This window comes from Callospermophilus lateralis, chromosome 1 (genome assembly GCF_048772815.1).
Source record: "Callospermophilus lateralis isolate mCalLat2 chromosome 1, mCalLat2.hap1, whole genome shotgun sequence".
Classification (NCBI taxonomy): Eukaryota; Metazoa; Chordata; class Mammalia; order Rodentia; family Sciuridae; genus Callospermophilus; species Callospermophilus lateralis.
The window spans coordinates 28,637,668-28,662,966 of NC_135305.1; the positions used below are offsets into that span (position 1 = coordinate 28,637,668).

Here is a 25,299-nt window from a genome sequence, read left to right on the forward strand (position 1 = left end):
TGAGAAGAAGCAAGGCTGTAGTAGTAGCCATGGCTTTTATTCCTTAGAGTTTGGATTTTTAGCATAAAACCCACAGGAATCTGTCAGTGGGTCCATTAAGTTCTTTAGCAGAGGGCAGCCTAACCAGATTATGTTTTAGTTAATGGTAGTAGCCAATGCAAGTTGAGTGTTTTATTTATCTAAAACTAATCAATCTTTCCTTCAAACTTTTATATCACTTCTCATTCACTATTCAGCTTACTTGGTAGGCCATTTGCACAATTAAGCATTTTTCATGCATTATCTCATTTATTTGACATAAATACTGTGAGAGTCCAGTGTGATTATTGTATCAGGGAATCCTAGAAGGAAATAAAGGATAGCTCAAATGGACAGCTTGGGAAAGGATCTGTTGATGAAACTCTGGACAGGGTTAAGAATCTGAAAGTCTTTATCACTCCTCTTGCTGCAGGGTGAAGAGGGAAATTGATTCTGGAACCTTCTGAGCATGAGTTGTGGCCTTCCTAGGGAGGACTTAGCTATTGTTAAGTCCTATCCAGCTGGGAAGGTACCAGGGGAGCATCTATACTGACCTCCTTTTTTTCCTTCTGATTTTTGATCAGTGTACCTCCCTTGCCCAAACCCAACTTGAGGCCAGTGACTGAGGACTCTGTAATTAGAGACACATTGAGGTCAGCCTTTGCGGGCTCTAGAACAGAGGGAGGAGTGGTCCGGAAAGCATCAGGAGGAATAAATAGAGACAAGCCACAGACTGCTGCATGCTTTTTACAGATGCAGCAGTGGAAACTTAGCTAAGTTAAGTCTTTTGCTCGGAAGCATATAAGATGTACATGGTGATGCCTGAGAGGACTCTCCTACAGGCTGCAGGAAACTGTCTCTTCATCCAACAGTGGAAAAGGAAGAGCAAAGGTCAGACTGTGGCTGGGACACCAGCTGGGAGTTCTTCCTATGGTTCAAGAAGATCCTGAAGAGTAAGTCTGAGGGCAGTATCAGTGCAGACAGAAATAAGGGAATGAATTACAGTGGAGAAAGAGTGAAGAGAGCTTTGGATCTCAGTCGCCTTCCTGCTTAACGTCAAAGGCACAGACTGAGATTCTTTCCAACATGAAAAACTGCGCGATGATTTATGTCTCCGGTGATCATGACATCTATTTCTTTCATGAAATTTATGTATTTTTGAAAATATTTCCCAAACGCTCAGTTTTGAATATTTGAAGTGGTAACATTTATTCGCTACACTAGCAATGCACTACTCCAATTTAAGGAAACCAAGGTTGTCATCACATGTCCCAAACCTTGGGAACCAAGGTTTAAAAACCATCAAAATAAACTAACAATGTGCATTTTTCATTTTTTGTTTGTTTATTTTTGCCTTGTTGAAATTTTATCCAAAATTAAATATTATTTTAGGCTTGAGAACTCACCGTTATATCTGTCATGAACATTTTTCTTAACAGCAATTTCTTCTAATTTTTATCTGAAATTCTGTGTTGAGTATAGTGTTGAGATCCCAAAACATAACTTTACTTGTCCTTAAAATGTATAACATGAGAAAAGAAGAGAAAAAAAATATGATTGAAAGTAATTCCAAAAAATTAGGTAGGAACCATAAAATTTAGAAGTATTCCAGTAAATTAAAATGACTCAAACATTTTTACCTTAAATTGACCATTTGCCTCATTAACTTTTACTGGTATAGATGGGTGTTTACTATCATAAAAACATAAAACCCCTTAGTTCATGTTTGAGGTAATTGTTTATTTTTAGCTCATAGAACATTTAAAAATTTCACTTTAGTCAGGATATTTCAAACAAATTTTTTTCATTTCTGGGTTGGACCATACCCTGGTTTGAGGTTTGTGAAAAAAATGAGCCTTTGGGTTCTTCTCACATAAATAGGCCATCCCTGACCCTGCTGTAATTTCTATTTCCAGCTGAAACTCTTCAGGTCTTCAGAGCCATCTAGCTGAGGGCTCCAGGTCTGAGCTTCTGCCTCCTGCCATTTTCACTTTAAAAGAAATCAACAAACAAAGCAGATAAGAACTATTTGTATTTTAGCAACCAGACTCTATCTTGAAGTTTCCCTAGCATTTCTTCACAGTAGTTCTTTATCAAAAATTTTTTTGAGGACTTTTTGTCTGATTGCTCTGAGACCCTCTAGACAACACAGTCATAGTCTCTTGTTTGTCGTACTTTTGGAATCTCCTTACATTACACCCAGCTTCTGTTTTCTCCTTGCTCCTCCTGCTCGGCTCCCCTGCCTGCCTTCCTTGAACTCCTTTCCTCTCTTTCACCAGACTAACCTGTCCACCGTTCTGGACTTTGGAATTGCTGAGTCTAGCCCACCACCATCTAGAGCCCAGACACAGGTCCCCCAGTTCCCAGTCTTCCTGGGGAAATGGTTATATTGCCTATATTTAAGTCCTGGCACAGCCATGTATGATTTGTGACCCAAGGTAAATTAGCTTCTCTGGGTATTAGTTTTCTTTCTGTTAAATTGGGATATTAATATGCATACTACATTTTAGATTGTTCTGGACATTGAGTGATAGAGTGCATTTAAAATCCTGAGAGTACTTAACAGATTATAATTGTTTAATAAATTTTTACCAGTTTGCTTCTATATTATGAACACCACCACATCCATTGATGTTCATGTCTTTTTAGAATCACTAATAAGACCAGGTAAGGACTTTGTCATGGTTTGAATATTCCCCCAAAGTTCAAATGTTGGAAATTTATCTCCAAATTTATGTTAATGATATTTGGAAGAGGGGTGTCTCGGAGTACTTAGAATTAAACGAGGTCATGGGGGTTGGACCCCCATAATGGCATTCGTATCTTTATAAGAAGAGGAGGAAAGAACTGAGCTAGCTCAGTGGCTGTATCTGGCCACATGGCATCCTCTGCCAAGTGGTGGTATAGTAAAAAGTCAGATGCCCAGCCAGTGCCGGCATCACGCTCTTGGATGTCACAGCCTCCAAAACTGTGAGCCCAATAAACTTCTGTCCTTTATTAATTACCTAGCCTCAGGTTTATTTTATGTTTTTATTTTCCAACAGAAAACAGACTAAAACACTGCCCTGTTTATTCCATTTAAAAAAATTTATCTATCTATCTATATCTATATCTATATCTATATCTATCTATCTATCTATCTATCTATATATATATATATATATATATATATAGAGAGAGAGAGAGAGAGAGAGAGAGAGAGAGATATTTAGGAAGGAAATGAGAATAATTTTCTTATAAAGTTCCCAGAGAAACACTTGTCCTCATTTCTTGTTTTTGAAAGTTGAGGATATTGACACAGTAGTAGCATGTAGGCATAATATTGATTACATATTGGCTTCTTGCCTGTCTAGTGCAAATCACACCTCTGTCATAAATTCATAAATGTTCTTACCTGATCTGACTTAATCAGAGTTGTGATTATTTCATGGCTGTTTTTTTTTTCTTTAACACATACTGATTCATACTCATAGAATGTTTTGGTTATATATTAATACACATTTATAAGTGAATGCTTTAGCATTTGTGAGTATTATTTCTTGATTTTAAAACAGATTCTTATGATGAATTTAATATTTTATACCTTTAATTTCTAAAAACTGGAAACAAATCAGCATGGATATGAAAATTCACCCAAACTGGCAATTTAGTCAGGTTGTTAAATTCATTCTCTGTGTTATGGTGTCATCTAGCATTAGAATAATAACCATGAGTTTCATTAACGGGGAAGCAGAAACTAGAAAATGAAATGTAAAGCAGCGAACTGTGAGAATGATGAGATACTCACATGCACTCCGTTGAAGATGATTTTGTATTCTCTACTATTGCAGATGCTGTATGATGGGATCATTGAGGTGGGGTTAGTTAAAAGGCTTTTTAGGAATTTGTACATATATAATCTTATATTTCATAAATAAGATTTTTAGGTGTTTTCATGGGATCTCTGCATTTTGATACTGGGACAAATCCTAATGTCTTAATGTTAACAGACTGCCTCAGGGGTTGGTAGCAAGTTTTTTCTTAAAGGGCCAGATACCAAATATTGTACCCTTATGGCTCAAATGGTCTCTGTCAAATGCTCAACTCTGCTGTTTAGTGCAAAAGCAGCCATTGCCATATATGAATAAATGGGCATAAGCATTTTCCAGTAAAAAGACAGGAGGCCAGTGGGCTGCTAGTTCACAGTTTGCTGATCCCTGACCTTAAACCCTTCATTATACACAAAACCAAGGCTTGAGGGATTCAGTGACTTAATAAAAAAGACACAACTAACAAGGTGGTGCCAGAACCAATATGACATTTAGGTCCTATATTACAAGTCTTTAGTTATGCAGGCTAATGAGACAATAAAAGCATGTTTCTCTTATGATATTCAGCTGAAGAATTATGACTAATTGGTCTTACTTCATTTATCAGTTTTATTTAAAGTAATATTTATGTAGAAGTTTTTATCAGATAAAAATAGAAAATTTTAAACTTCAGTATATTAATGTTAATTACTTGAATATTTTCGTCCACTTTTGGAACATCTTCATTAAAGTGCTATGATAATTTCTCTTACTTAAAAGTGAAAAGTATGAAAAAAGACTCTGCCTTCTAGGGTAGACAAATTAGACATCATTTTTGGACCTAAAATTTTAGGGGTAATTAAATAAAATCCTAGTAAATTAAAATATTGCTTTAATATTTAAATGTGTCTGAACTTACTTTCATTTTATTAGAATTTATCTTCAAATATTACTCTTATTCAGTAGAACGACTGGCAAATGCTAATCAAAACATTTTAAAGGGATTTTCATATCTTATAAAGATCAGCTTCTGCTAAAGTAGAAATTTGGGTGAAAACCAAAACAAAGATGTTATGTTCAGGGAAAGGAAGACTCTAAATGTAATCTTGAAATGTTTTTCCACCTTAAACAATACTGGGTGGTGTTAAAATGTGCAAAAAGCAAAGGCCAGTTCTCAAGATGCCCTGATTTCATGGAAAGGAGACACTTCCTATGGAATCATGAACGTTTTAAGTGGACTTTTTTTAAAAATATATATATAGAAGTCCAAAGCTTTAGGGGAAGATCAATGCTAGAGATATGGATTTGGAATCATTAGCTTATGAGTAGTGACAGAAGCCATGGAGCTAAATAAAGTTATCCAGGGAAAACTTGCCAAGTGAAGAGGGAAGAGGTTCCAGTCTTTTAGCTTTAGTCCACCATAATTTACTTAATATAAACCCTGTATAAGAAAGATAATCCCATTAAAATGTTATCTCATGGTCAGTCTGTAGGACCATGAAATGGGAGAGAAATCTGAAAGCTTTTCTCTGCCCTTAACCCTTGGACTGAATCCAAGAATCAAGAGGTCTCCAGTATTTTCCCACCTAAATGAAAATATCACCCAAATATTTTATGTCTTTTTGGAGATGAATCATGAAGAAAGGAGTCCTTCTCCTAGGAATAGTGATTTCTGAATTAAGACCAAGGCATTCTTTTTCTGAGTATTTGGGGAATGAATGAGGAGTGTGAGAGAAGTGTAGGAATGGCTGTCATATAATAATGAAACCCATGTCAAGAAAAAACAGTGCCCTGGTGTGTGGAAAGACATTAAAGAAGTCAGAGATAATTCTGTTTGCTGTATTTTATTCAACTGTTGCAATTTATCCAGCTTTTGCCATTATTAATTCCACTTTATTAGACAATAGCAAATCAATGTTACCAGCTCCTTCCCAATTCTTTGGACAAAGCAGAAAAATGCAAATTATCATTCTCCATAGAGTGAGTTCATCAACTTCCAAACCAATTTTAACAGCTACAAAACAGAATGCATTGGAATTTGAAACAATAATTACATGTGCAAGCAAACATAAAATATAATAGTGGTACAGGTAAAAAATTTTGACTATTTGGGAGATCTAAAACTATTTACTAAATGCATTTTCTCCAAGACTCTTCTGGTATATTCCCTGTGTTAATTCTGGTGGGTTCATTCTGTATGCCAGGAGGAAATTCTAGTGCCCATCTTTTATGGGGAATTGAGTAGAACCAGATCTGAAGCCCAGGGGTAAGTGGAATTTTGGGAAAACTCAACTCTGGATGACAATTTAAAAATGACATTAGCCACAGTGACCACAGAGTGTTATGTTTGAGAAAGCTCAGAGTTGAGTATATTGCCCTAGGCAAAACAAGTATTTAAGGGCAATTAAAGAAAGGTTTTAGGAAACCAAGTAATTGCTAATTAACTATTCTGTAGCAGAGAAGTCAAGATATGTAAAAGAAAGGGAGTACCATATTCTTAGGTAAACAGAATCAATTTTGTCAAAAATGTCCATACTAACAAAAGTGCTACACAGATTCAATACAGTTCCCACCAAAATTCCAATGATGTTCTTAATAGAAATGGAAAAAGTAGACATGAAATTCATTTGGAAAAATAAGAGGCCCAGAATAGCAAATGTAGTCCTTAGCCATAAATATGAAACAGGATTTATTACAATAACAGACCTTAAATTATACCACAGAGCCATAGTAACAAAAATGGCATGGTTTTGACACCCAAATAGGCAAGAAGACCAATGGAATAGAATTGAAGACACAGAGAAAAATCCACATAAATACAGCTACCTCATACTAGACAAAGGCACCAAAAAATACACAGTGGAGAAAAGTTACCCTCTTCAACAAATGGTACTGGGAAAACTGGAAATCCATTTTTAATAGAATAAAAGTTAACCTCTATCTCTCACTCTGTACAAAAATCAACTGTAAGTGCATCAAAGACCTAGAAATTAGACCAGAAACCCTGCATCTACTAGAATAAAAGATTGGCACAATACTTCAACATACTGGCACAAGAACCGACTTCCTGAACAGATTCCTAAAGCACAAGAAATAAAACCAAACATCAACAAATGGGATGGCATCAAACTGAAAAGATTCTTCACAGCAAAAGAAACATCAGAAACTGAAGAGAGAGCTTACAGAATGGAAGAACATCTTTGACAACTGCACCTCTTACAAGGTATTAATTTCCAGGATGTACAAAGAACTCAAAAAGCTTACCACCAAAAAAGGAAGTGACCCAATAAAAAAAAGGGCAAAGTAACATAACAGACCCTTCTCAAAAGAAGAAATACAAATAATCAACAAATGTTCAACATCACTAGCAATTAGAGAAATGCAAATTAAAACTACACGAAGATTCCAGCTCACTCCAGTCAGAATGACAATTACCAAGAACAAATGTTGGCAAGGATGTGGGGAAAAGGGAAAAAGTCCCATTCACACACCGTTGGTGGGACTGCAACTGATGCAACCACTCGGGAAAGCAGAAAGCTTGGAATGGAACCACCAGTTGACCCACCTATCCCACCCCATGATATATATCCAAAGAATTTTAAATACTACAGTGACACAGCCACATCTATGTTTGTAGCCACATAATTCACAATAGATAAGCTGTGAAAACAATCTAGATGCCCATCAATCAATGAATAAATAAAGAAACTATATATATATATCATGGAAATGCATGAAATATTACCTGGCCATGAAGAAGAATAGCCTTATGACATTTGCCAGGAAATGGATGGATCTGAACAATATCATACTAAGTGAATAAGCCATTCCCAAAAAACCAAAGGTTGAATCTTTTTGATGATATATGGAAGTTAAACCACAATAAAGAGAGGGAAGGGAAAGAAGAGAAATTCAGTATTATTCAGAACTAGACAAAGAGGAACAAAGGGAAGGGAGGAATATGAAAAACAGTAGAATTAATTTAATGTAAATTTCCTATGTGTATATATGTAAATACCATCATGTCCACCTACAGAAGTGGAGTCCTAATTGGAATAAGATATTCCATGCTTGTAAAATTGTATCAAAATGGATTCTAATGTCACGTATAACTAAAAAGAACCAACAAAACAAAATGAAAAAAGAATGGAAGTGGTCCAGAGTCTAATGAAAGCAGAGAGAGCTGTTAAGATAAGGTCCTGAGAGTCTCTGTTGTCTGGTACAGAAGGATTGATGTGCTCAGTCAAGCGTTGGACGCGCTGTCCTGTGAGTCATTCTTGTTCCTGCCAGATGGTAGAACCATATCCAGAAGATGGCTATCGTAGAGAGAGATGGAAAATGATTCTCTCATTGGTAAGCAGTTAGCTATAAAGCTTCTGTAACTCCTGGGCGCCCAGGATTCTGCTCGACTGGTATCAGAGCTGGCCAACTTTGAATCCTTGGCAGCAGGGCTTGAATAACGATATTCCCCCGATGGTGTAGGGTCTTTCATCAGGTGGACATGGCAACACCTCAAAGCTGGTCACACTAAGTCGTTATGTAAGCCATTTTAGGAACCCATAGGAACTCTTCCCCCTCATTTGCACAGACTCAGCCAAAACAACCATGTGCAAATAACCTAGACTTACTCGGTTAGCGGTTTACTTTGCTTTTTGACTTTTAATTCAAACTAAACATTATATAAGAAGTTTTGATAATAACCCATGAACTTCATCTTTTTTAAAAGGTAGTGTAGCTCTCTTCCTGTAGGGTAACCATAGCAACTGACAAGGAACAGAGAAAGAGAGCTTTCACACATGCTGTGCTAATTAATCCTGTCCTACCGCTTTCCTTCAGCTGGAGGATGCAGTTTAATAAATTTTGCATGAGTAAGCGTGTTTTGATGCATGAACTATATAAATACATAGTATTAGCTTTATCAAACTTTTTGCAAAAATATTCGGTTGTATATTCAAACTTAATGGTATTCTTTCTGTTTTTCTTTAATATTCTTTTTTTTTTTTTTGATTGTGCTGCTGTTTTAAGTATGTACTCCCTCCCTGAAATACTTTGGGTTTATTGACCTTATTAACTGGAAAGAAACATCTTTCAGGTGAAAACCTTTTGTTCATCAATATACAGGACACTTTCCACAAGAAACTGTTTTAACTGACTAACTCTATTAAAGGGAGAGGATGAAAGAGTTTTTCTTCAAGCCATGCAGGAGACTATCTTAAAGTATGTAGCATTCTTCATTCTGTTCACACTTCCATAAAGCCATTTTAAGAAGCTCAGTCTTAATGATTTGAAAAGTTAGATATTGAAAACTCATTTTCCCTGTCATTTGTGAAGTTTCAGGCCCATCTGAATGAAGATGGGGCTTTATTTGACCTCAGCATGTGGGAAGGAAGAGAGAATTATGAAGTTTCAGATCTTTTTCCGTTTATATTTTCCACAAATATCTAACCAATTTAACAGATTCATATTTGATCTGGAAATTACTTGTAATTATCTTGATTTATACTATTTCTAGGTTATCTTAAGACCTAATTTTCTCTTTACAGTTGAGAATGTCACAGTTTTTTCTATAAACAGACTGGTCATCTGAAGTGTCAAAGAAATCTCATGGGTTTTCATTCTTTTATCCCTGTGGCCTGGCTTTGACAACAGGGCCTCAGGAAAACCAAGGGAATCCAGTCTGATTTTTTTTTTCCATCCTATTTGACTGGACAACAGCATATGGAATGAGTCAGAACCGATTTTAGGACTCGTACTTAGCTCTTTGGTCTCTTTATGAAAGCATAGTCATCCGAGGAAGCAGACCTTTTAATGAGATTACCAAATTTTAGTGCTACTTTCCCATTCTGATTATTCTGTTACTTAGTTTAGACTGAATGGAGGTTAGACAAAACCTTGCAGAGGAAAGAAGAGGTTATTATGTAAATATGTTATTAGAAATAGTTATTCTATTCATGTGCAGGAAAATTGAGTACCATGCGTATAATCTATATATTTTAATATGGAATGCTTTAAGCATTGATCAATTTATAATATACCTTCACATTATTATAAAAATTTCACTGTAGAAAAAACTGAGTGACTATAACCTTGGTTGAATTTATGAAAAATTCTTTATCTTACCTGCTTGCCTATAAATTCTAATTTCGCATGGAATACAGAAAATAGAATGCTATATTTAATAAGCAGAAAAACTTATGTTCTTAAATACTACATAAAAATTTTAGTAACCAGAACATTAAAATGAATATGGAAAGGAGTATGCACTATAAAATGTTTTGTGTGCTTTGAGCATCATAGTAGTAAATATTACTTTTTATTGTATTAGTAAGTGTTGCATTGCTGTGACAAAATACCTGAGGCAATCAAATTAAAAGGAAGAAAGGTTTGTTTTGGCTCACAGTTTCAATCTATGGTAGGTTGGCTTTATTGTTTTGGGGTCTTGGTGAGGGAGAATACCATGACTGGAAGTTAGTGGCAGAGAAAGCTGCTCATCTCATGACAGGAAAGAAGCAAAGAAAAAGAGAAAGAGACTGGTATACCAGTATCCCATTAAGGTCATGGGCCAGTGACCAGGGCCTTCTATTAGGTGCCATATCCCAAAGTTCCCACCATCTCCCAATTGTACCACAGGCTGATGACCAAGCCTTTGGCATGTGGGCCTTTGAAGAACACTCCAGATTCAAACTGTTGCATTTGTTATCAATGAACATACCAAATAGAGATCTATCACAGTGGGTTTTTTTTCTTCTAAAAAATAATATCAATAGATTTTGTGATTTTTAAAATGATGATATATTTATTGCACAACACTTGGAAAAAAAAGAAAAAATTTAAAAAAGAAAAACCCTGTATCCTAGAAGTAATCACTGAAGGCATTCACCCTATTTTCTGCCAGTCTTTTTCTATGTGTAAGGATTTTCAGTTATGAAGTCAAGCTGCATGTACTTCTTTCACTTCACATTGTGATCATGTCCCCAGTTTTAAAAGATTTTCAGAAGACATTTTAATTTATTATATACTCTCTCATCACTTATATGTACCAGGTTTATTTGGTGATTCTGTTATAATTGTTGACTTTTAAATGAGTTTCCCTACTAAGTGTTTCCTAGTGAGTATTTGAGAGAAGACTGAAAGTACAAAGTTTTGGGACAACCCTTTGAAGAAAGTATCATACACTTTTCCTGCAGATTCACAATACATATAAAAAAATTAGGGGCCCTGAGAACTCTCCCAATTGTGAAACTGTATATCTTCCTAAATCCCATTTTTTCTCAAAGGAATTCTCTCTTATAACACAAATTTATAACTCTCAGAATAAAATTGTATGAAACATACTTGGAAAAATCCAGGATATATCTAAGCTTTTCTGCTAAGTCTGATAGTCTTTAAATTATTTGTTTACTGATTCATGATATTAGTGCTTTATTTGGAAATATAAATGTTTTAATGGTTATTATCATGTGTCAAAACATAGAGATCACAATATATTTTCCTCGTGGCATTGCATTCATGATTCTGAATTACTATAGTGTGTTTGGCCTTTTAAAATTATGAATGTTCAGATTTAAAGCCCTTGTTCTATTAATGCCGATTTAACTTGTTTGTTTTATCTGACCCACAGGTCTTGCAAGAGCAAAATCTGTCCCCAGCCACACATACTCCAATGAAGTAGTTACCTTATGGTACAGACCTCCAGATGTCCTCCTGGGCTCCACAGAGTATTCCACCTGCCTTGACATGTGGTGAGAAATGGAAGCTTTACTCTACTAATCTATGTGTTGCTTGGTCTGGGTCAAGCCTAGACAAACATCTTAACAGTTTGGATGAAGATTAATGGTGCAGGATTGTTCCCTGTGTGTGGAAGTACTAGTAGATTTTTTAAAACATGATTGGGAATGTTCCCTAATCAGAGTCTGCCTGCAGATGGTGTCTGGTAATGGATTCTTGATGGACAGAAGCAGAGACATTTTTCTAATTGTTATTTTTCTCCTTGAGGGTCTTAATTGTGCCTTTATTTTATGACAAGGAAGTATATATCTCCAAACAGCAATAGATTTATTTGGAAGTTGTGGGGAACATGTTTAAATTCACAACAAAACTCAGACACATAGTCTGAAATTTTAAACATAAGTATTAGGTACCAAATTGACTCACAATATGCCCTGAAAATTGTTGATACCAGTTATCCAAAATGAAATAAAATGATTAGTTTAAAAAATCTGAAGTTTAATTTTGGTAGTCTCAAGTTTTATACAGTGTCTCAGCAGAGCTTAAAAATATATATCATGAGGTCCGAAGACTGGCAAGATTTAATACGTAATTATTATAAATAGTGAACTACTCTGAGATCGCACTCAAGTGTGATTTAAATGTTATAATCGTATTATAAAGGATCAACCTTATTTTTAGCACTCAAGACGGGCTCACTGTCACACATGGTTATTACTCATAGAAACACTCCTTTCCTTGACTCACAGTTGTGTTCACATGAGACTTTTCACAGAGCACACAGACCTTCCCCTAGTGACTGTGCCCCCAAACATGGAATTCAGCTATGTGACCCTGTCTGGGACCCAGTCAGACTTCGTTGTGCATTGTGTGTCTTGCTGTTGAGTACTCACTTCACTGCTCTGTCCCCAGTCATCTTGGCTTTTTCAGTAAATTAGGCTGTGATGAGACCTGCCTTCTTCCCTGGTCTGTTTGATCCAAATATTTTATGGTTAGAAATCAGTCAAGTTCTTTGTAATGTGGGGCACAGAAGAGATTTTCTGATTTTGCCTTCCAGCAGCCCCTCCCCAAGGCCAGGAAAGGGATGTGTGGATCTGTGAAGCCACTGAAAACATATGCAACATTTATGTACACATTGAGATATTTATTTTTGTAGGGTGTAGATCTGTAGCTTTCAGTAAAAGAAACTTGGTCATCAAACATCCTAAGATCCATTGTCATAAATTTTATAATGACCTCTAATAAATTCAATACCATTTAATGATATTCTAAAATGCTGAATATAAAGGTGACTATCACTGAGTGGCTGTGCTAATCCATTTAAACCGTTGTTTACACTATTAATTTTTCCCTCCAAGAATGGGTAGATCCTCCTTTGGCAAAAGAGATAATTTAGATCATTGGTTGCAGTGGGGGGAAAGATTGGCAATTAAGGTTAATGCATCAGGCTATCAGTTACTTTCTCATTCCCTTTCTGCTTTCTGCCTTTAATTCAGAGTTGGTTAAGCATATAATTATAACATAATATTCTTTAGTTACAGAATTTTTGTCTCTAATATTTATTTTGCTACTGGGGATTGAACTCAAGGGTACCCTATCACTAAACTACAAACACCGTTTTGTTTTTAATTTTGAGACACGGTCTCTCTAAGTTGCCCAGGCTGTCCTTCAACTTGTGACCCGCCCCCCGCCTTAGCTTCCTGAGTTGCTGGGATACCAGGCATGTACTACAGCACCTGGATTTCTCCATTTTTCTGAGCATGCAAATTCTGGATTGCCTTTCAATAAATTCAGTTAAGCCAGGTGTGGTGGCACACACCTGTAATCCCAGAGGCTCTGGAGGCTGAGGCAGGAGGATCATGAGTTCAAAGCCAGCCTCAGCAGAAGCGAGATGCTAAGCAACTCAGTGAGACCTGTCTCTAAATAAAATACAAAATAGGGCTGGGGATGTGGCTCCGTGGTTGAGTGCCTCTGAGTTCAATCCCTAGTAGCCACCACCCCCACAAAAAACAAAAAAAGGAGTTCAGTTAAGGACTCCACTAATGAAACATAGTTTGGAAATATTTGTGGCTTGGAGCCAGTCTTGTCTTAGTTCCTTGGCAGTTCATTCAAGATTGTGCCCTCAGAATCAGGAGAAGCTGTGTTTTAATATGCCAGTGGCTAATTGTTCCCAAACCTTTAGAAGTGCTTTTTAAAGTCTAAAGAATTACACAGAGTCTGACTTATTAATATGTCTGTTTCAGGCGTATTTATTTTCTAGTCTGTCTTTCCCCTCAAGTGTGTGTGTGTGTGTGTGTGTGTGTGTGTGTGTGTTCATGTTCATTCTTTCTACAAAGATAGCGTGAGCACATTCTGCCAATTTCCTTTGAACAGAGACATAATGAAGCGTAAGAAGACGACTGTTATTTAGGAAGAAGGGAGGGAAACTGATGGCAAATAGGAGGCCCCCCAAATGCCCTTTTGTCTACATGCCAAGATTATTCATTGCCAAGAACAAATAGCATAATGTGCTAGGTTTAAGTAGCTTCACTTCCAAGCCCTAAAATCTGAATTATGTCTGTGCTATCTATGCCTGTCATTTTCAATCTGACTTTATTCCAAGCCATTTTGTTATTATGCTTTAAGTCAGGTAAAAATGTATGTTTTTCCAGTTAGAGAGAAGCTCACCAGGCACTAATTTTGCATCATCAATGACACCAACACTGGATATTCAGAGACCTAGAAATGGGACTATAATTGAGTCATGGCTCAGCTGCACCAAAGAGCAGTGCAAATATTAACCCATGGACAATAGCAGGGAGGCAGGTGGCAGTGGTTTCAGGCTACTTTTACAGTTCATTTACCATCCTGGGGCAGTAGAGTAGTAACTAAAAACTAACGATCCCTACACAGTGTTACAGTTTCTAGTTTCCTGTTTAAATAGCCACAGGCAATAAAAATATTAATGAAGACACATATGCATTGATGTTGGCATTAAGTGATGGATATTAGAGCTGGCGCCATAATGATTCGCTCCTCTAGGTCTCCAGTCCCATGGAAGTATGTGAGTACACTGTGATTGGAGAACTTTTCAGGAAAGATTTTTTTGATACCTTCCTCTGATTTAAGTAGAGGAATCAAATTAAACACTGCTTCTTTTATAACTTCTCTTAAGACTTGGATTTTATAACTCTTTGAAAGTCAAAGCATAGGAAGTCATTGCTAAGCTTCTAAACCAAAAAGGCTTACCAGGTTCTGGAAACCACATTAACAGAAGTGCAGAGGTGAAAAGCAGCTCATCTGTGTAGTTCTTCCCTTGCCAGGGAGCTCTGTTCTTGATGTTGAGATCAATGCTCCAAATAAACTTTACATTCTTTTATGGAAGCTCATAAATATGTTTAGAACTGCATTTGTTTCCTAAAGCATTAAGTTGTGTGGGCTTATTTTAAGGGATTAATGTTTAATATTGGGTGACTAAGTTACTGTAACTAATAAATTATTATCTCATCAAGATCACAGTGCTTTTGGGGGGCCCTGCGGTATCAACTACAGTGCTCCCCAACACAGTGTGCAAAGAATTACAGCATGCCAGTCTCTTCCTTTCATCATCTTTTTAAAAGCTAATTAACATATTAACTATGCTTGTCAAAATGTGAGGCAAATCACTTATAAATAAGCCTGTCAAATGTAATGAGATTGCATATTAAATCACCCTTTCCTCTATTACATCTCTGATTTAAGATTAAAATTAATTTATTTAACATTGTAGCAGCTGGGTGGTTAGGAAAAAATTTCCATATTGCTCTTGATATATAGCAAAAAGTCTGCATTAAAATTTATTTTACATGTTTCAGAAAAGAAATTGCCTGTTTATTAAGTACTATGAAATCATTTAGTACTGCTTTTTATTAAATAAGCCTAATCACCAGACATATTGGTAATACACAAATTTCTGCCATGATCATTAATGATCTCTCCTGAACCAAGAAAATTTGTGTAATAAAATAAATCTCCTACAACTTAGGTTTATTTGCTAATGATTTAAGAGAATCACAAATGAACCTTGCTACAGCCCATACCTTGAGAATAAATTTGTTTTATATGTGGTTCTATGGTTTAATTTGAATAATAATTATAATAAATAATAAAAGGTACTTTTATTGAACACAAACTGTATTTTAAGCCCTGTTATGCATTTTAATTACCTACCTATTGTACCATGATACATTGAAAGGAAACAAAACCCACAGAGACTAAGTAGTATGGTTAAGGTCATAGTTAGTAAATAGGGGCAACACTCATACTCAAGGCCAACCCATCCAAAAACAAAGCCTTTTCTCTTTACAACTTATTATATAATATCATAAAATGATTTATAAGAAATTGCTCTTTATTTTGCTACTAAGGTGATTCCAAAGCACAAATACAATAAAGTTCCTATTTCATAATTCAAGTTATACATGTTAGGTTCTTTGCATAATTTAAATATAGTGTGTGTGGGGGCTTTAATCCTCTTCCAACAGTCTATGGATTGTCTATTGACATCAATGTTCTAATAGATTCTACTTTACCGATTTATTCAAGGAGCAGCTTTTTAAAATAAACTAAGATAAGAATAACTGGATTGAATACATTTTCATGGTGCCAGTATCTGTGCTGCCATACATTCTTCCAAATTCCAGGCATTAATATTTTTAACAAATCTGCTAGAATGAAGAGGGGATCCGTTTTAAAAGGAATCCAGTAAGAATGAAAATTTGAGTTCATGAGCTAAGTAAAGTCATCTGTCAACCCTGTTTGCATATTTTCTAATTAATCAGGCCATAAGACCAAAGAGGACATGAATTAATCATTGTTAGATATAACAGCTCTTTAGGAGCGTTTGAGGGCTACTCAGGAAATGCACAATCCAAGTGACATGTTGGTGTAGTCACTGACAATGTGGTGGAACATAACAGAAGAACTGGGGACAGTCAGAAAGGCATCCCAGTATTTGAAAGCTGAGCTCATGGTGGTAGCTGGTCTCCAAGCCTGGTGCCACTACTGAAGTCTCTTAAATTTAGTATTATCACATAGTTTATCACCATACACTGACACCTTTGAGAGTTAATAATAATTCTGCCAGGATTATAGAAAAAGGTTTTAACTATGACCTCACCTTCTCTTAGCAATGATTTTCCTAAATACTACTGGTCAGAAGAGATTTAATGCATTTTGAGTGTTTAATCCACACCTAAGGACTATTGACTACACAGTCAAATTCCTTACAGAAAATTTATGTTACATTGCCTAATAATGAATTACCTCTGTAAATTACAGTTCTCTATTACCCTGTCATTATGGCATTAGAGAGTGGCTCCCAAAGCACTGAATTTAGTGATGGCTTTGGAATGTTGAAATGAGGCAGTTAAATTTTTATTGTGGCTGTGGATTTTATATTTCACTGTGGCTTATTAATGTATGGATTTGTTTATGAGAGAAAAAGTGTATTTCTGTTATCATTCAGCATATTATATTTGGCAACTATGTAGTGACAAATTAGTTGAATGATAATATATAAAAGGAGGCAATGTACATAGTTCTCACAACTAAATTTTTTTTAAATTAAGTTCTCCCCACCTCCACTTTTAAAAGCAAGGTTGACAAAGTAATTGACTACCCAGAAACTGGTTTAGGAGTGTTTTTTAAAGAGCCAAAGACAGTGACTAAGATTCATTACACTATTATAACCTTTGATGTACTCAGCTGTCTCACTAGTTTGTGAGAATAATGAGAGATAGTCACATATGAAAGTTTTGGTTTTTTTTTTTAAGGAAAAATGAAAGTCTCTCTCTCTCTCTCTCTCTCTCTCTCTCTCTCTGTGTGTGTGTGTGTGTGTGTGTGTGTGTGTGTGTGTTTATATTTAGAAATATATAAATGAGTGCCCAAAGTTTAGAGAACATTGGATGTATGCTAGTCTCTTTAATATTAAGTTATTTAATTTTTTGAACTGGCAGCTAGCAGTGCTCTGCATGTAAAGAGAAGGCAATGCAGAAAATCACTGAAAACCCAAGTTAAGTTCTCTCTGACCCTTCTTGTCTTCATTGCTACCTTAATTGACAAAATCCCATCACTTCCCATATCTTCAGTTTTCAAATCACAAAACTGTGACAAAAAACCCTATTCTAGGTATATTCAGCAACTAACAACTGTCAGGACATAAATAGCAGGAATAGTGATCTCCTACCTCAGCCATGCCTGTCTTTAATTCCCAGGGGCCACTAGGTACTTTAAACTCTTAACAAGAGTGTCTACTTCAGATGTCTTAAATAATTGTTTATGTTGATGTTCATTGATGCACTGTTTTAGACATTGTCTACTGAATAGGTATTAGGGTAGATAAGGGCTTAACTTTCTTCACTAACCATTCCTACTCCATCTTCTTCTCGTTCTCCCGATATATGATCTGTATCACGTTTTCAAACATGAATGTGTATATATTACTCATGGTCAAGTCAAGTAGTGTTCATGATTATGTACTCTTTCCTGTATAATCTTTTGCTTTTCTTGGACTTAATAATTGTCTGTGATTTTTTGTTAAGTTGTCTTTGTTCCTATTGCTAGTTATTTACAGTTGTAAAATATTTGTCAGTTATGAGAAAAATATTTCCCTACTGTTCAAACACACCAGCCAATCTATCATACCTATTTAATTTCTTGACATCTCCTCCCTTAGCCTTTTTTCTTGACATTTTCATCTCTCAACCCTCTGATTTCTTGCCTTAGCATAGTTAGAATATCTGTCATCTTTCTTCCCCCGGCCCTCCCATTGTGGGAGAATCCCTTTCTAAGCTCTTTTGTGCCATCCTGTTTCCTGGATAGATGATTCTGATGGAATACCTCCCCTGTAGCCTTGGCTACTGGGTGCCAGTTGGGTTCAGGCAAAAAGCAGGTAGGAGGAAAAGGAGACTGGATATTCTTCCCTGATTCTTCTTTGCTTTAAAAATGCCACATATCTGGAAATAGCTGGCTACAACTTCTGTGGAAAAGTCCCTCTTCCATGGCTCTAGCCATCACTGGCCTCTCAAAACACTAAAGCTTTAGTTCTAGGGGGAGTAGAACTTGTTAGTTGTGAACCTTCCTACTATTGCAGCCCCTGAGTATTTCAGTGGGTTTGATTGGTGATACATCTCTCCCAATAGTCGCTTCTGGGATGGAGTCCTTTGCCTTCTGGAATTCTGCTGGTTATAGATTTCTTATACCTGGGCGATGTGTCTTCTTCCTTTAGTTTCCCAAGAAGGGTTGCATCGGGGAGGTAGCCTGCTTAGTTTTCCAGAAATGTCTTTATTCTACACACAAGACTGATAAAAGTTTGGGTAAGTGTATAATTAATGATAATACGGAGTTTTCAGGGTACTGATTCCTTTCTTCAGAGCTTTATCATATTGCTGTGGGGAAGTCTGATTCTACTCTGAGTCTCACCCCCTCTGGTGAGTGTTGTGTTCTTCTCTGTCCTCAGTGTTCCGAGACTTCATGATGCTGTGCCTTGGTAGGTAGTGTCTTTTTGTGTTGGTGTTGGGTATTTTCCTTTCAATATGAAAACTTAGGTGTTTCTCTATGTAGAAAATTTTATACTTTCCAGAAGTTCCTATCTTAATCCTCTGGGGTTTTCTTTTTAAAACTATTTTATCTCTTATTGTATAACTTATCTTCCCAACCTTGCACCTCAAAAAAGTGTGTGTGTGTGTGTGTGTGTGTGTACACATGTGCACAGAATTGAGCCTGTTTCCTTTCCTTTTTCTCTAATTTAGATTGATAGCTTTCTTCAAATATAGCAATGGGTGAGGTGCTTGGGTGTCCATTTATGTTTTGAAATGATGCATTCCCAGTCTCTAAGCCAGTTCACTGGTCAGTTCATTGTATACTCTTCATGGAAAGATCTGGACTTCTCAGTGGGAGGTCTTCGGATGACAGTGTTGAAGGCCTGCTCATTGTTCTTCCTGAGGTGCTGATTCCTGGCAGCGACAACCTCATATGATGGTGGAAGAGGGAGGCTGATGGTCACACACACCACTTAACGTATTTTTCACTTGGTGCCCTCTTTTCACCTCAGTACATAAGCCTTTTCTCTGCTGCAGTTTTTATCTTCAGTTTAAGGCCTTACAGGTTTAGTTTCGTATGTCCTGCTGGTGTGCCTAGGGAGTGAGGTGGGATATGGTTAGAGGGGATCTATTGGTCGATTGCTCTTTGTATAAACATTCAGTTCTCTACCTGTTTCCAGCTTAGACTCATCTTCACAGTTTTACAGTCTGTGTGCTTACTCTTTCTGAGTTGCTTTGGTAAATACTGACTACCCCTGAAAGTTGCAGCTGTATGTGGGGATTCATCTGCATCTTCTGAAAACAGGTTTTCTCTCATACACTTGTGCCTCCTCACATATTTCTTTTACCCTTGTTTAAAATTCTGTTCCTTAACTGACACTTCAGTGTCTTTGGAGGAAGAAAGAGGAGTTTATGAATATTTTACTGTATGTCCTGCTCTGTTGTCAATTTAATGTTCATGGCTTCAGATATTAACAGTTGGCTATGAGGGTCCTTGCCCTGTGGATTTGAATTCCTGGTTACAATGGGTTGGTGCCAATCAAACAGCATAGTATTGATGGAAACCTTATGGCTGGCATCTTGTTAGTAGTGTGGTGATAGAAGTTTATAATCCTGGGCTGGGGTTATGGCTCAGTGATAGAGTGCTCTCCTAGCATGTATGAGGCACTGTAATGGGTTCAATCCAGCACCATTACATAAAAATAAATAATAAGAATAAAGCTATTGTGTCTATTTTTAGCCAAAAATATTAAAATAAGAAGTTTATTATCCTTATCGTATAACTGTTAGTGAAATCAGAACTTTAATAGAAAGCAAAGTTGAAAAGAAGGTCATAGTGTATAATATATATGCTTGCTATTCAAACAAGGAAAACTAATTTGAAACTATTTCAATAAGTGTTTCAGCCAATTGGGAATTTCTAATCCAGTCCAGGTAAAGAGATAGACTGCTTATATGTACAGGAATGACATGGTTGAATGGAAATGTGATTGGACAGAGAGTAGAAAGTAGGAGCCTCTGTAAACATCACAGGATAATAAGGGAGTAAAGAAACTAGATGGACCTCTTCATGCTGCCCGTTGAAGGATGAAAGTGGAGCTTCTGTGTGACATTTGTGAATTAATTGCTGAGGACACTGAATTGTCTGGGGCATAATTTAGGTAAGAATAATTTTTTATTTATAGGTATTATGCTGAAAGAATAAATATACCTTAGAGGTACTAAATGCTATCTTGATTTAGATGCTATATTATGTAATTGCAGGGGTAATTGTGTTTTTTGTTTTTTTCTTTGCTCTTTAAATGTAGTATCCTCAAACCCCTATTGGTAAAGATGTCACTAAACAAAAGGAAAAGAACCCATCAGTGGCCCCAAATCAGCTTCCTAATTTCATAAAAAAAATACACAAAACATACTCACGGAATGTGTCAGGCACTGATTAGTTATTAATGACTGAATCTGAGGAGGTTTATGTTTTCCTGTACACATGCAAGGAGTTCATCCTTTGCTCTGGCATTTCACGGTTCTCTATATTTCTTGTGAGACAATAGATGCCATGAGTGAGATGTTTATCTAATTGCATTTTCTGTAGAGCTTAGCAAGGCTTTTATCATTCATTCTGTTGGATAATTCAAATGTTTCCTCTTTTATTGCTAGTTTTTGCCATATTTGCTTTAAAAAAATTAATATATTCATAGTGTAATGGAAACTCAACAGATTAAAAAACTTTATTATAGCTACTATGTAAACTTCCATCTGTTTGTCATGTTTAATCCTAGCTTGTTTAACTTAGAAACTGTTTTGGAACTCTGTGAAAACAATTTATAATCTCTTTTACTGTTGTTTTATGGCCATTTTACACCCTCCAAGTGTGAAGGTGCTAGGTTATGTTTCCAATACTGGCTGGTTGGTGGTGGCACAGGAGCAAAATAAGATACAATAAAGTAAAATAAAAACACCTCTAGAATCCCAGGGCAGCTCCCTTCCACAAAGATCTCATGTATACAATATGAGTCTCTCCATTCATTCATTCATTCATTCAACAAATCTTTATAGAATGTCAAGAGTGAAAAGCACTAAGTCCCTGTCTCAAGCAATAACCCCTAATACTAATCCATTGTACAACTCCAGGGGGTGCCTTTCATTACAATCTATGTTCAGTATCAGTGTGCACAGACACAATCCAGAGCAAGTCTATGACAATATTCTATGAAGTTCACAGCTTTCACCAAAAAATGGACCATGAGGATTCACAATGGAAAGATTTTTGCCTTCAGATCTGCAGTATGCTAAGATTGATTGTCAAATATTTTACTATAGAGTATAAGCCAATCTGTCATCTGTCTTAGTAGCACTCATTTCAACACTGTTTTCCATAGTCTTTCAGGGTTCATCTATGCCATCTGATGACTGGGACTAAACTGATGAATTTAACATACTTGAAGTTCAGAGTTCTTTTTGTAGAAGTATGACTTACATGAAGATTTTAGCAGTGATTTCTCTCCATGATATGCCAGATACAGTTTCTCAGAAAAGATGACTGGAACTTGTCATTTGCTTTGATCTTTAAGATAATTACCCGTGAACAGTTTTCTTCCTAATTCCCTATACAGTTATACAAGGATTAATACATTTTCCAAGAGAAGTCTTAAAATACAACCTCCTTATTCTGCAACAGCTGTCATATAAACAGAAATTAAAGATGTGCAAGGCTTAATAATTTGTTTCTTCTTGTTCTGTCTGATTTATGTTCATTCCTTAGAGATGTGCCATCATCAGAAGTGTTTTAAGTGACTTTATCATAACTTCTCTTCTTTCATTGTCCTGCAAGACAAAAAAAAATAATATTCCTTTGCTCTTCAAAGCAGTATTTGCATTTTCCATTTTTTTTTCCTTATGGTAGTCCTCAGTGAGCGCATCTTTTCATTTTTTAATTAATTATGAGTAGTATCTGGGCATTACCAGTCTGAGTATTCCCAGCTATTTATATAACCTGGGGTTATTATGTTAAGAGTCTATCTATAGAACTTTCATTATCCATAATTATCTGTTTGAAATTTCTCAACATTTTTAAATACCAACATCCATCTTATTTTCAGGAGGCTTACAATAGTGGTAAACTTCAATTTTCTAGCATGATTTTATTGTGTTCTTTACTCAAACCTTTAATTTTGAATTCTTGATTTCATTCTCTCTTTGTCCTTGCTAGCATTTCTATGCCTGGAGAGAAAACAAAGTTGTCATCTTAATATCCTCTTTTCTTTATTCTGACCTGGCTGACCTAAGAAAGACACATTGTTCTAATTGAGGTGGCAGCAGAGCATAAGCAAGGGATCACTGGCCTAGGAGTCAAGGACGTACAGTTTCTGGTCCTAGGACAGAAGTGAAGACATGTAAGCACGTGGCACCACTTCCCAACATGTAAAAACCAAAGCACTGTTTGAGTCATTCTTTAAGGCCCTGTGTCTCTATAGTTTGGCATTAAAGTAAATCATACCGCTGAACCAGAGGTTTCCATGGAGACCACTGGGTCCTCGGGGAGTGTCTTATATATGGAATTAGAATTGAGATACGGTAAAATTAATGACTTGGCTTTTTAGTGTTTAATTTCATGTGATAATATCAGGTCTCAATCAATTAGCTTTCTCTACTGTTGTCTTGTGCATGTACTCCCCACGCTAGTTCATGAAATCCATTCATTCATTCATTCATTCATTCATTCATTTTAAAGGTATTCATTGAACATTTTGTACCAGGCACTGTCAGGTCCTATGGCTACAAAGATGAGAACATCAAGGTCAGAGGGAGAGACAGGGTGGTGAGTGATGACACAAGTATGCAGAGGGTATGGTGATGGCTCTGGGTGAAGGTAAGGATACTTCTCCTTGGAGATGGTTAAAGAGAAATGGGGTGCCAAAGGAGGCTCCACCAGTGGGTTACCCAGCCTGACTTGAGAAAGACAGTGCTAGAGTTGAAGGAGCATGTGGTTCTTACCATGGATGAGGGTATCACTAAGAGGGAAAAGAGGTGATGTTTGTGGATAGAGATGTAAGGTTTGGAAAGCAACTCGAGGGGAAATAAAAAGAAGGAAAAGAGGGGAAAGTAGCTGGAGATCAAAATGGAGGAATATTTCAGAAGGCTTAGGATGTGACAACTTGACTGATTATGTGTAGTAAAGGAAAGGCAGGATTTCAGATGGTTCCTGGGTTTCTGGCTTAGATAATAGGACCAGAAAGCAAAATACAGCTTTGCCATTTGATTAAAACAGACAACTAATAAAATACACATCCACAATACTTAAAATGTATGTGCAAAAATTGGCCTCTTGGTCTTCCTTGTTAGTTGTAGACTCTGGTGAGGGGACTCCAGTCACCTGCCTGGGGCCAAGTCAGCAGCAGGATCCCCTGGGACTCACCTTTTCTGAACTACCTTAGCCTGCTCTACTTTCTACTTTTCTTTTAATTTTTATGCTGATATGCTAATTTGTAAATATACCTTCTTGGACAAATAATTTTGTTTAATACTTTGAAAAATAATTCTCAGTTTCCCCTTAGGTAAAAAGTACATTGTTTTACAGCAAATGTCTTCTAAAGAGGGGCTTTTACTCACAACCTAGGGTTTTGTTTTCATGCCTTGAGAACTAAATACTCCACAGAAGTATTTGACTAAGATATATTGTGCGTATCGGTGCCTAATGAAGCACTAACCACAGTAAATGATGAGTGACAGTTTAATCAATTCAGTTCCTTCAGTAGTCACCAAGGGCATGGTGCAATGCAATTTTTAATCTTCTACTTTTCAAATACTGTGAAAGCCAGAATGAAAAGATCTCATCTGTTATACATAATAAACTTTGATATAGATTATAGCAAAAAAAAAGTTTGTTTTTTTTTAAATTTTTGTTCTTTTAGAAGTTGATTTCCTAGGGAACAAAACTCTTTGGTCAGTTTTACAAATATATACCTTCTTTGAGAGAAAAGTGAGATAAATATGTGACTATCTAGATAGTTTTCATTGCTTAATGGTATATTGCAACGAACCATGGCTAAATAATATTATCTACTAGGCGTTCTAAGTTGTTATTGCATTCCTTTGCACTAAATGCAGATTCTCAGTCTAATTTATTTTACTGATCTGCTATTTCTTTGTTGTTCCTTTGGTTACAACCTGAATACATGTTCAGAGAATTAATCTGAGTTATCAAATTCCTTTGAAAACAAAATTACCCAGATTCCATTAGATTCCTGATCATCTATGTCTGATTTTGAGACAGCAGCACTAACATCACTTGGAAGCTTATTGGAAACGCGGAATCTCAGGCTTCAATCCATATCTAGTAAATCAGAATCCAGATTCCAGCAGGATCCCCACGTGACTAGCATGCACAATAAGCAGGGAGAAGCACTGCTTCAAGTGCTTTCTTTGGATGGACTCAGGCTTTGAGGAATTTCTTGTGCTGCCCTCATGTTGAAAAGGAGAATGGCGAAAGAATCACTTATGCTGAGTTATGGTTCTGTTCATCTGCTTGCCTCCTGTCTGAAGCAGCTTGACAATGTCTTTATCTACAGCCCTCTCTCCAAATGTTTTGACAAGGCAGATGCTTCTTAATGGCTGTAAGTAATTCTCTGAACTTGAGCGGAGGCCTCCCACAGCTTACAGTTAGGAGGTCTGTACTAGAAGGGGCAGGCAGCCCCTGCTGTGGGAGC

The 25,299-nt window shown here is 36.4% G+C and overlaps 1 protein-coding gene across 3 annotated transcripts in view; it reads left to right on the forward strand.

Annotated features, from left to right (window-relative positions):
* Cdk14 (cyclin dependent kinase 14) overlaps positions 1-25,299 on the forward strand; it is a 563,390-nt gene that overhangs the window by 325,160 nt on the left and 212,931 nt on the right. For all 3 annotated transcript variants that reach the window (XM_076860994.1, XM_076861002.1, XM_076861011.1), the window contains exon 9: positions 11,428-11,548. In XM_076860994.1, the coding sequence (XP_076717109.1) occupies positions 11,428-11,548 (121 nt within the window). The remainder of the gene's footprint in view (positions 1-11,427; positions 11,549-25,299) is intronic.